This window comes from Alosa sapidissima, chromosome 4 (assembly GCF_018492685.1).
Source record: "Alosa sapidissima isolate fAloSap1 chromosome 4, fAloSap1.pri, whole genome shotgun sequence".
In the NCBI taxonomy this organism is placed as follows: Eukaryota; Metazoa; Chordata; class Actinopteri; order Clupeiformes; family Clupeidae; genus Alosa; species Alosa sapidissima.
Window position 1 is genome coordinate 20,252,175 of NC_055960.1, and position 12,500 is coordinate 20,264,674.

At 44.3% G+C, this 12,500-nt stretch overlaps 1 protein-coding gene across 9 annotated transcripts in view; it reads left to right on the forward strand.

The window, feature by feature from the left end:
• camta1b (calmodulin binding transcription activator 1b) overlaps positions 1-12,500 on the forward strand; it is a 252,264-nt gene that overhangs the window by 189,295 nt on the left and 50,469 nt on the right. For all 9 annotated transcript variants that reach the window (XR_006031366.1, XR_006031365.1, XM_042090381.1 and 6 more), the window contains exon 6: positions 8,299-8,370. Coding sequence is in view for 7 of the 9 variants with exons in the window: in XM_042090381.1 (XP_041946315.1) it covers positions 8,299-8,370 (72 nt within the window). In the remaining 2 variants the exon portion in view is untranslated. The remainder of the gene's footprint in view (positions 1-8,298; positions 8,371-12,500) is intronic.

The following is a 12,500-nucleotide window of genomic DNA, read 5'->3' on the forward strand; positions in this document are numbered from 1 at the left end:
CATCACCACCCATCACCGTCCATAGTGTGTCCAAACAGCAGAGTTCCTAATAGCCTCCAGAGGGCCCGGCCGCCCAGGCAGGCACTGGTGTTCACCGGCCGGCTAATGGGGCCTGCAAAGGACCCTGTCAGGGCTGAGTCCTAAAGGTCCAGCTTAGGTGGAGGTATAGACAGACATAGATCTTAATCAGTTCTCAATAGGAACAAATGCCCCCCAGGTGTAGACGTTAGTATAGAGAGATGTACATGCTGCTTTTTCTTTTTTGTTAAAGTGATGTTCAGTGAGTTGACAGTGTATGAGCAACAGCCAGAAAGAAACACAAACAGAACACTGTGTTGTTTTGTTCCCATTGTCTGGCATTCTTGTTATGCTGCACGCTTTTGTACACAACAAATGAATGTTTTCAAACATGAAGCCAGTCTCCTGCACCACCATTCCACCTCAGATCAATTCGGCAATGGCAAGAGTGTCAAAGCAACACTGGAGTATTTGCAAATTCAATACCAGTAAAACTAAGCTGCCTGGTTCAATCAGATTTCTTTTTGCAAACCACATTTTAGTTCTATGGCCTTAATTGGTTTGAGAATAGGGGTCCCATTTTGATGGTGAAAACAGCCTATTTCGCAAGGGCAGGTTGTCTTAAACACCGGCAATAATTTAAACTTTTCGCAGAGACATTGATTTTATATTAACATGCACCAATCGCACAAGCCTTCCCTATCAAAGCGAATGAAATACCACATTCCCTTCATTGGAAGAAAGCATATTTCTGCATTAGCACAGAAGCAGGAGCAAACCTGTGCTAACCTGGGTTAATCTACCTCAGCTATCACTAGTGCATTTTCTGAAGAAATATATTTTCTTGCCTGGAAAAGGAATGCAGTAAGAAGTCATGGAAAGAGTTTGATCATCATCATGAACATAGCTGTCAACTCATATGTTATGTATGTCGGTGTGTATCCCCCATTCATGTAGACAACAGTTCCGGTTACTGTTGCTCTTGTGTTTCATGCACCATGTAGTTTTATACCCTAAGTGAGTTTGAATCCGCCCTGGCCCTTTGATCGAATGCTCATCTAAAAAGGCTTTCACTTACCCACTCTAAGTTTTAAAAAACAAACCAAAAAAAAAACATGTAAAGGTTGAAAATGTAATTAATGCTGGTTAGCATAGTTACCTGAGATGAACCTTATATCCTTGTCTCAGTAAAAGCTTAGTCTTTCTTTCAAATTGCCACACTTCAAAAGCATTTTAACAGGAGTGTGGTTCAGGAAAAAAATGGAAAGCATACAATACAGGGGAAGCAAGGGAGTGAGCCGCGTGATAATAGCACATCATTGTATAAGACAATCATTGAAAATACATCTGACATGCCATTGCTCATCTACCCTTTAAGCGTCTGGAGATCAGCTGATGTTGCTAAAGCATTTAGCCCTTTATATGCAAGTCCCTCATTTACATTCATCATAAAGAAGCCTGGTAGTCTCAACGGTCTATTCAGCGTCCCAGCGTAGCACACAGTTAGTCATACAGCGTGGCGTTGGAATGGGTGTGTAGGGGCTTTGAGCAGAATGAATCAGGAGGGTCCCAGGCCTCAAAGTAATCTTCACCTGAGCAGGGCACTAGAGACGAACCGCGCTCCGGCAACTTAAAGCCACCATATAACCTCTCTGCCTCCGCACTTCAAACTTTCAATCTCTCCCTTCTGCTCCCTCTGTCTGATGTAACCTTGGTGGGGAGGGAGAGGGTGGGAGAGGGAGAAGAGAGAGAGAGAGAGAGAGAGAGAGAGAGAGAGAGAGAGGGAAAGGGAGAGAGTGAGTGGGGGAGAGAGAGAGGGAGATGAAGAGAGGGCGAGAGTGAGTGAGTGAGTGAGTGAGAGAGAGGGAGGTAGAGAGAGTAATTCTAACCTTAAAAACCTGCTGATTGAGGCTGCTTTGGAGGAATTGGATTCTGCGTAATGCCTCTGGCGCGGTGCCCAGAGGCAGGCTGCCGAGAGGCGGCAGTGCGGCATCAACATCGACGGACGGGGTGTCTTCAGTCAAGGGGAGAGAGACGTGACCAACCACCCTTCACCCCCCACCCTGCTGCCCCACCCACCCTCTCCATCACCCATCTCTCCTTCCATTCCCTCTCTTCCTCTTTTTCTCTGTCTCTCTCTCTCTTTAGCCCAGCCCATCACCGCTGCATCTGTCTCTTTTTCTCAGTGTCACATCACCATCCTGTCGTTCTTTCATTTTACTCTTTTTTTATTCGTTCCCTTAGCTTCCATCTCACCTCTCAGTCTTTAAAACATTTGCTGAAACAGCACTCTCTATCTCCCTCCCTCCCTCTCTCTCTTTCACCCTCTCTCTCCCTCTTTCTCTCTCTCTCTCTCTCTCTCTGCCATCTCCTGTCCTGAGATGTGTAGAGGTGACAGCCAAACTGAGGCTCCCTGCTTGACTCACCAAAAGCTAGTCCAGCTAAACACCATTACCGTCAACAAAACACTACATTCCCCCCCAAATCCATTACACCACTATTATTAGTGGGTTTGATCCAGCAAGACCACAGCATAGCTCCACTATTGTTCTTCTTAAGTTTACTTATATCTTCCTATTCACCCACTTTTTGTACTAACTACTGCTCCTAGACCGTTTGAGCTATCGACACGGTTCGAACTCCAAAAATTCAGGCCCGAACCGGTGTAGGGAGCTTGTTACTTTCGTGTCGCTGGTCCTTGTCGTTTTCACGTTATTCACGTTTTTCGGCCCCATTCAGGATTGTTCAGGATTCTAATTCCGATTGTGACATCACAGCTCTAATTGTTTAAGCTTGCACCTCGCAGAGTTCTAAGCCATCTGGCACTGTCTAATGGGCTGGGCTGGGCTGGGCTGTCTGTGTATATGAAGGTGTGTGCATGTAACTTTTGACCCGTATGTCCGATTTTCATAAATGAGGTACTGTTGGAATCCTTGAATGAAGCCCAGTTCAATGCCTTGCCAGCACCACGTGTAAAGGTCATGTAAAAAAAGATGGCAGAGCGCGAAGCGCCAATCCATGTTCACACAGGTCATTAAAAAAAATATATACATTATCCAAATCCATTCAGCCCAGTTCAATGCCTTGCCAGCACCAGTTGTAAAGGTCATGTTTTTTTAAGCCAATTTATGTTCATACAGGTCATTAAAAATATATATATGTATATTCCAAATCTATTCAGCCCAGTTCAATGCCTTTCCAGCACCAAATCATTTTTTAAAGTGAATCCATGTTCATTCAGGTCATTTAAAAAAAAATATATATATAATAAATATATTATATATATATATATATATATATATAATAATATAATATATATATATAAATATATTTTTTCCCAATCCATTCAGCCCAGTTCAATGCCCAGTTAGCTCCATATAAACTTAGTCATATATACAGTTGTATAGATTATAATATTGAGAAACACACAGTCATTCAGATATTATACACATCCACGCAACACTACTATTTCAAGTTAAGTTACTCATCATTGCCTGTCAAGAAGTCCACAATCAATTCAATTAACTTACACCGTGCTTACACTGTAGCATAATGAGGGTATCTACATGTAAATTTGAATGAATTTGAAGACTTCGAAGAACTAACCCCTTTAATTTGATGGACGTCCTTATCAGTCTATGGTCTAACTTATGAACGTGTCGGGTCAACGTCAACGATAAGTAAGTTAGGCTAACGTAAACGTTAGCTATTTGCTGTTGTCATATGGCCATTCATCACACTGTTTGGATGTTAGCAGCTACTTGGCAGTCTGAATCAGAATTACCTTAGCTCTCAGTAAGTTACAGTTTATTATAGTCATGTGATTTACATAAAGTAGTAAACAACAGTAATGTTAAACGTACCCCACAAGGCACAATAGGGAACGTTCAAGTAAGCGTTAGCACATATACAAACCTATTAATGTTAGTTAACATGCTAAGCATTGAAAATGAATGCGTTAGCAATAGCCACTGCTTTTTTGAGCTGACAACTAAGCCCTGGAAATGCGTTAAAAACGTAATCAGCCAAATTGACTCACTTCTTAAGACCCTTGGTATGGTGTTACAACGATGTGGAGTCGAAATGTAAATTGTTAGTATGGTTTTAATGTGTAAACAGACCAACCGCGATTTTGCAATGAAGTGAATGGAGTCATTTTAGGTACTACTTTCACAAGGTCTGTAGTTCTGTCAAAATTGATCTTATCTTGAACAGACTACATGGTTATCTTCCTTAGATAGATTCCTTAGATGGGCTGGGCTGGGCTGTCTGTGTATATGAAGGTGTGTGCATGTAACCTTTGACCTGTATGTCCGATTTTCATGAATGAGGTACCGTTGGAATCCTCGAATGAAGCCCAGTTCAATGCCTTGCCAGCACCAAGTGTAAAGGTCATGTAAAAAAAGATTGCGCTCTGCCATCTTTTTTTGAAGCCTATCTATGTTCATACAGGTCATTAAAAAAAAAAAAAAAAAAAAAAATATATATATATATATATATATATATATATATATTTTTTTTTCCAAATCCATTCAGCCCAGTTCAATGCCTTGCCAGCACCAAATCATGTAAAAAAAGATTGCGCTCTGCCATCTTTTTTAAAAGTGAATCCATGTTCATACAGGTCATTTAAAAAAAATAAATCCCAATCCATTCAGCTCCATTCAAACTTAGTCATGTAACCAGTTGTATAGATTATAACATTGAGAAACACACATTCATTCAAATATTATGTACATCCACGCAACAGTACTATTCAAGTTAAGTTACTCATCATTGCCCGGCAAGAAGTCCACAATCAATTCAATTGTCTTGCCACGATCTGTGGAGCTTACAGAGAAAGTTAAATTACAATAGGTTCTGTATGCTATATAAAGCCTACCTAACGATGAGTCCCTTCATGACGGTGTGTAGCAATGCATTCTGGATGCTGTGCTGTGATTCGACGGCACGTCACCTGACCCACCAAACAACGATGCTTGAACTGAACGTAGAGTAAAAATAAATCGCTACCAAGGCTCCAAATAGCAACACACTTACACTGTAGCATAATGAGGGTATCTACATGTAAACCGAAGCATTGAGAACTGTGTAAGTCTACAGGTAGTTTATTAAAAAGAAAAACAGTACCGTTCATGTCTCGTACACATATACAGACGGGCGCCATCTTGGCAAAACAGAACTCTCTGGGATGTGGCGTAAATCTCGCGTGAAACCTTGTTGCCAGAACAGAAGGGAAGAGAATTGTACGTCACCGTCCACCCCATTTTGAACATAACTGGCAGAGAGCACAGCAGCAGATAACGCCTAGAGTGCAGTGTGTGTGGGGGGGGTTAGCCTGCATGTGTTGTGTTGGAATGTAGTTAGTCTCTGCACGCCTCACCAGCTGCAAGCTCTGCTGGCATGTGTGTGTGTGTGTGTGTGTGTGTGTGTGTCTGCATGCATATGTGTGTTTGTCTGTGTGTGTGTGCACATGTGTGTGTGTGTGTGTGTGTGTGTGTGTGTCTGCATGCATATGTGTGTTTGTCTGTGTGTGTGTGCACATGTGTGTGTGTGTGTGTGTGTGTGTGTGTGTGTGTCTGCATGCATATGTGTTTGTCTGTGTGTGTGTGCACATGTGTGTGTGTGTGTGTGTGTGTGTGTGTGTGTCTGCATGCATATATATGTTTGTGTGTGTGTGTGTGTGTGTGTTGGCATGCTAGGGGGCTCCTGAAAGGCACCTTGGTTTGGGCGAGCGCGGCGGTGCATCCGGCGTGATTACTGTGCGTGGGAGCGCTTCTCAGACACCGCACAGGCGCTGATCTAATCGTGTGAATGTAATTACACTTTAATAGCCCAGCGTGCGCGGCGCCGGCATCTGTTTCAGCCCCAGACGGGCGAATAATGGCCTCTGACGCTGTCATTTCTTAATCACGCTGTTACAAAACATCCCCAACATCCCACCAACTCGCTCGCCCGCTGCCGCAGCTCGGGTGCTAGGCGTCGCGTGGCCCGGTGTCGCGGCCGCTTCCGCTGCTGAAGAGTCATTATACAGATTCGTCCTTTTCTGTGTACTAAATGTGTGCTGGCATTTAGTCTGAGGTGAAAATTGCAGCTCGCTGTGTGTGTGTGTGTGTTTGTGTGTGTGTGTGTGTGTGTGGGAGAGACAGACAGACAGAGACCGCCTGTGTGTGCGAAAAACACCAATGTGGTCTCTAAGCTAATGCGATCTGCATCATTTACACTCGTGTTGTTCAGTTTGTGTGTAGTAGTTATTTTATGCCCTGTCTGTGTGTGCTTGCATGCGTGTGTGTGTGTGTGTGTGTGTGTGTGTCTGGGTGTAAGCATTTATATGTGTTTGTTTGCATATTTAAATGTGTGGGTGTGTGTCTGCTCTTATATATTGTATGTTTGCATCAGAGCCTGTATGTGTGTGTGTGTGTGTGTGTGTGTGTGTATGTGTGTGTGTGTGTGTGTGTGTGTGTGTGTGTGTGTACATAAGTGCGTAGGGGATGTGTATGTATGTTTATGTGTATGTTTGTGCGTTGGGCAGGTACTACGCAGAGTGTGTGATCCACATTACGGGATAAACAGAGGCAGCACACCATGAAAGCATGTTTATATTTCACGCTCTGTGCAGCTGGAGAGGCTTACTCTGTCAGCTGGAACACCAACACCTGTCCACTAGCCTGACATGGCAGCTTATGCACCTGTGTGTTTGTGGGGGGGGGGGGGGGGGGTGGCATGTGTGTGTTTTTTATTTGTATGTCTGTGTGTGTGTGTGTGTGTGAGAGAGAGAGAGAGAGAGAGTTTTATCTGTGTAAGTGTTTACTCGTGTGATTGTTGTTGTCCTTGTGTACTATGCATGAATGCACACAGCTGCACTGTGTGTGTAATTTAGTTGAGTGCATGTTTGCAAGGACACTTGCATGATCTTGGCCACAAGATCACAGTGTGTGTGTGTGTTGTAAGCATATGAATCCTCTCCAAGACCTGAGGGGCTCATTCCATCTGGCTGAAGTTCATATTATAGCACGTCCAGCTGAAGAAAACATGGTTACCAATTGCTTCACTGACGGAGTTCTAACAGAGTTATCCAGCTGATTGTAATTTGACGCTTATAGAATCATCCTCCCCTGCATTCACTCTAATTTCCATTCAGGATTTCGAAGAGAGGGGCACTTTACAGAAGAATTATCAGCCACAGCAGCTAAGTAATTATCAGTAGCACGAATGGCATCTTCTTTGTCAGATCCTCAAAATCCTAAGAAAATACACAACAGGTGTTGCGCAGTATACTGGACTAGCTTTGGATTTTGGTCTAAATCCTTTGCCAACAAAAACATTTAGTTGTTTAGGTTTACTCAGGCAATTGTTTTTCATTTATATGTTTGTTGACATTTATACCTGCAAAATGTGTGACTACTGGTGTGTGTGTGTGTGTGCGTGTGCGTATGTGCTTGTGAATGTTTGTGTGCTTGTGTATGTTTTTGTGTGTGTATGTGTGTGTGTGTGTGCTCTGCATCCAGTCACATTGGGTTTTGTGTGTCGTCTCTCTCCCCTGCCAAATCATCAGATATGAGGCAGGCAGCCTGAAACAGTACATCCCTGCGGATTGCATGAATTCCTGAAAGATGGAGATTTCTGGCTTCCACTTTCACAGTCCAATTTCCAGTTTCCCATATAGTCTATTCCCATAAGTAATATTTGTTTCAACCTGTTTTTCATTGACTATGCATGGCGGAGAGAGCAGGCTGGGAAGGGAAGGGGCGTAAACTGGGAGTGAGCGACTGTCTCGGGGGGAGAGGAGTCAGACCTGGCGCCACGCAGAGCTCTCTGCTAGAGCTGGGTGCCGGCCTGGATGTGGCCAGGGAGTTCCGCATGGGTCGCAAACGCTTGACCTCAAGCAGCAGCACAAGTATCCACTGCAGGAAAAAGCCTGCATTTCAGTCACTGGGCAATGTGAAAATGAAGGATCTGACTTGGCCGTTAACGAGAAGCTACTGGTTGTCACACACAAGAATTGTGATGAAACTTTGTGTTTGTGCTTGTGATTAAGCAAACGTGCAATGTTAATGTGTGTTTATAATGTGTGGGTGGGTAAATAACACCAATCTGTGTAAATAGAGTACGAGTAACAGCATACAAGGCTGCATGTAATTTATGCAAACACTGCCAACAGCAATTTTACATACGATCTACAGTAATGTATGTCTGTAATATAAGTGTAGTGTATTTGTGTGAACGTGTGTTTCAATTGGCTCATCATCTCGCTGTGTCTGTGTCTTGTGTCTCCTCCAGTGCCTGTACGGATGCTATGTCCACTCCTCCATCATCCCCACCTTCCACCGTCGGTGCTACTGGCTGCTGCAGGTGAGTCTCCTCCAAGTGCCTCCGGTATCACAGCTCTCTCTCTCCCTCTCCCTCTCTCTCTCTCTCTCTCTCTCTCTCTCTCTCTCTCTCTCTCTCTCTCTCTCTCTCTCTCTATGAGCTCCCCCTCTGTGGTCCCTCACTAACACCATTTCTCCACAGGGGCTGTGCAGAAGGAGGGATGTGTGATATTGTGTGTTTTTTTTCCCTTTCTTTTGACACTCGATAAAGAAAGCGACATGACAGCCAGGAAAAAGGCTGGTTCTTCGCACCAGCTGAGTGGGGCTGACAGAGTCATGTCATGCCGTGCGTGTGCCATAGGATCAGATGCTGTCTGTGAGGCTCAGAGCAAAACAAAAAAAAAGCACACACAAAAAAATCATAACAATGTCGTGTGTTGAAATGGGCGCTCAACTGTCTGTGGTTGTGTGTTGACCCCTGTCGACTGTCCACCTTCGCCCAACGACGTCTCTCTCTCTCTCTCTCTTTCAAAGAGATGGTGCCTTTTTCAGCAACGCAAACCTGATGCAATCAGCCACATGCATTCTGACGCGTGAACGCATGTTTTCTTGTGAAGAAAACACACGGCTGCTCGCGTGTGTTTTACCTCCTTGAGTTCTGTCCGTCCGCTGCCCCCTCTCTCTTCATCGCCCCTCTCATCCAGAGCGGCCACTCACACAGGGCTGTCCGTCCTCCCCTCCCTTCCCTCCCTCGCTCCGCGTCTGGCGCCAGCACGGAGAAACGGTTGAGACGGAAAGAGAGTAAACATGTTTGCCAGAGTAAATTGCCAGTCAAGTGCACAAGTCGCTCAGAGCAACAGCAGATGAAAGACTCCTCATCTCATCTCAGGGCCCAGATGAGAGATGTCTAATCAACAGAGGTGTAAAGAAGGGAGGAGAGAGGGGACGGGGACGAGACAGCAAGAGAAGAGGGGGGTCAGAGAGAGAATAGAGAGAGAGAGAGAAAAGGGTGGAGGAGAGACGAAGGAAGAGTGTCTGTGGATTTAGGCCATAGGCTGCATAAGTCAAGTCAAGTCAAGTCAAGTCAAGTTTATTTATATAGCGCATTTCATACACAGAGGTCATTCAATGTGCTTTACATAAACAAAACCAAACAATAATAACAAATAAAAGCATAGAAGGGCAGATTAGCAGAAAGCATCTGAGAACAGTTTGGTCTTAAGTCTAGATTTAAAACTGGCTACAGTTGGGGCCTTTTTGATGTCATCCGAAAGTTGGTTCCACAGCTGAGCCGCATAGCAGCTAAAAGCTGCTTCACCATGTTTAGTTCTAACTGTGGGTTTTACTAGCAGGTTTTTCACCTGGGACCTGAGAGGACGAGAAGGTGTGTACTGCTGAAGCATGTCTGACAAGTATTTAGGTCCTGCTCCATTTACTGATTTATAAACAAGCAATAGTGCTTTAAAGTCAATTCTGTGACTTACTGGAAGCCAGGACTTAAGAATTGGAGTAATGTGGTCAGTTCTTTTAGTTTTTGTTAGAATCCTAGCTGCTGCATTTTGTATCACCTGAAGCTGTTTAATAGTCTTTTTAGGAAGGCCTGTGAACAGTCCATTGCAGTAATCAACCCTGCTGGAGATAAATGCATAAATGCAAGTCATGTTTTGACATCAGCCCTCTGAGTTTGGCAATATTTTTCAGGTGGTAAAAAGCTGATTTAGTTATCGCTTTCATGTGGCTGTTGAAATTTAGATCACTGTCAATTGATACACCAAGATTTTTAACAGTATCCTTTGCCTTCAACCCTTTTGTGTCAAGGAGAGTGGCAACCCTAAGTCTTTCCTCCTTTTTACCAAATATAATTACTTCAGTTTTTCCTTGTTCAGCTGAAGAAAATTTTGAGACATCCAGGTGTTGATTTGTTCTATACACTGACACATAGATTCAAGAGGACCATAGTCGTTTGGTGATAGAGCTAAGTAAATTTGTGTGTCATCTGCATAGCTATGATATGAAATCAAATTATTTTGAATGATTTATCCAAGTGGGAGCATATAGAGATTGAATAATAGTGGCCCCAAGATCGACCCCTGGGGAACACCACAGGTCAAGGACGTTGGTGTTGAGGTACAGTTTCCGATGGCAACAAAGAAGCTCCTTTCTTGTAGATATGATTTTAGCCAGCTGATAACTATCCCTGTAAATCCAACACAGTGTTCTAGTCTGTGTAGTAAAATATTGTGATCAGCAGTGTCAAATGCTGCCCGAAAACCAGACTGAAAGTAATCAAAATACCCATTTGATGTTAGAAAGGTGGTTAATTGATTAAAGACTACTTTTTCAATAATTTTGCCAATAAAAGGTAGATTGGATATGGGCCTGTAATTGTTTAGCATGGAGGCATCCAGGTTCATAAGCAGCGTCTTTATCCGGTTAACCGGGAAAATTCCCAATGCTGATGGAGGGTGATGGAAAGGAGGGATTCTGAGTAATGAAGGAATTGGGGGGGTGGGGGGGTGGGGGGGGGTGAGGGAAATCTCTCATTCAGCCAGACGTCTCCCGTTTCCCTGCTGTTCTCTGCGCTCACGCGACGTGTGCAGATTCCCTCTCCGCCTCAGTGTTAAGGGAAGTTGGAGAGGCGCAGAGGAAACAGCGACGGCAAAATAAAGGCTGACAGTGCCGGCACCATCAAACAGCTGGCGCCGTTTCTTTCATTCACAGTTGGTAGACTGAGCCCAGGGGAGCGCCAACATGTTTATGTGCACACCGAATCTAAATATATTCCGAAAAGCCCTAAATGTATTCGTGGAGGTCCTTCCTCGAAGCTTTGTGTATTGTTTGAGGTTTACCGCAAACAGTCTAGTTGCAGTTGTCAGGTTTTTGTCATCTCGCTAACCACCAAGATGGGAAACACAAAACCAAAGGTTAATAACAAACGCTCGGAAAGAGCGATAGACTTTGGCTTTCATCACAGCGGCACCACGGGCTTGGCTGCTGTAACGTAATGAAGCACGGTGACTAGAGGAAAAGTGCTCGTCTATCTCGGCGCCCCGCTACATAGCTAACGACTCCGGTGACAGGAATGACAGTAATTAGGTTCTTTTTCACATTGTTGCACCGTGGTCCCATTTTGCGTTTGCCCACGGAGTCCGTTGATGTAATAAACACGCAATAACAATAAGTCACAATAAGAGGCACCTCCGAGAGAGGCCAACCGAGGGGAGAAAACAGAAACGAAGAAAAGAGAAGAAAAAGTGCAATAAAGAGAGGATACAGAAAGAAGGAGGGGTTGGATGGATCCTCCAGAAGGAGGTGAAAAAAATGAATCCCTGAGAGTCCGGTGCGTTCACTGATTAATCACTTTTCGGTTGCGCGGCGGAGGCTTTCCCCGCTCTGGACACGTTGGCTGAAATGATGGATTGTGGCGGAGAGTTCTCCCACATCCCAACGAGAGGCCAGCGCTGAAAAACTTTCTCTCGCTGTCACGACCCCGAAAACTTTCTACCTCTCAACGCACACGCCCCAATGAATTTTCTCCCATAACGCGTCCACATCACACCACTGCAAGTGGACAGCAGCATCAAACTCCTGGAAACCTTTCTGCCCTGGAACACACACTTGAAGGGGCGCTTCAGCCTCAGGCAGCACAAATGATCTCCAATCTGCAGGATTGCAGCAGCCTAGAATGTATAGAAAATGGTAAATCAATTCCATAGCCACAGCCTTACACAACAAGTAAACAAACATGGCAGACCTTGAGAAACACACAGAAAAAGCAGGATAACAGGGTCAGATTCCAAAGAAAAGAAAGGTTGAATAAATGTTCACACTCACTTATTTGCAACTTGATATAGGCCTAGCATTTTTGTATATCAATATTTGTATGCTCTAACCAGAATTTAAACACTCACTAATATGTATGTGACATTGGCTTCCCAACATATTTGTCCATCTTCCTGTTGTAGAAGGTGTCTTTACACCTCACAGTTGGCTGATCTTGCGCGTGAGCTTTGTATCCTATGTCATTAGCTTCGCCCAGACAGTATCCTGTGTATGAGTGTTTTTCTCGTCGTTATTGAAACTAGATCCGGCTGCTTGGCATACGTGTAATTCTCTTTCATTGTTGCCTCTGGCCTTCCAGGAGCACCCTGAGGCTACTCACATAGAGCCTCA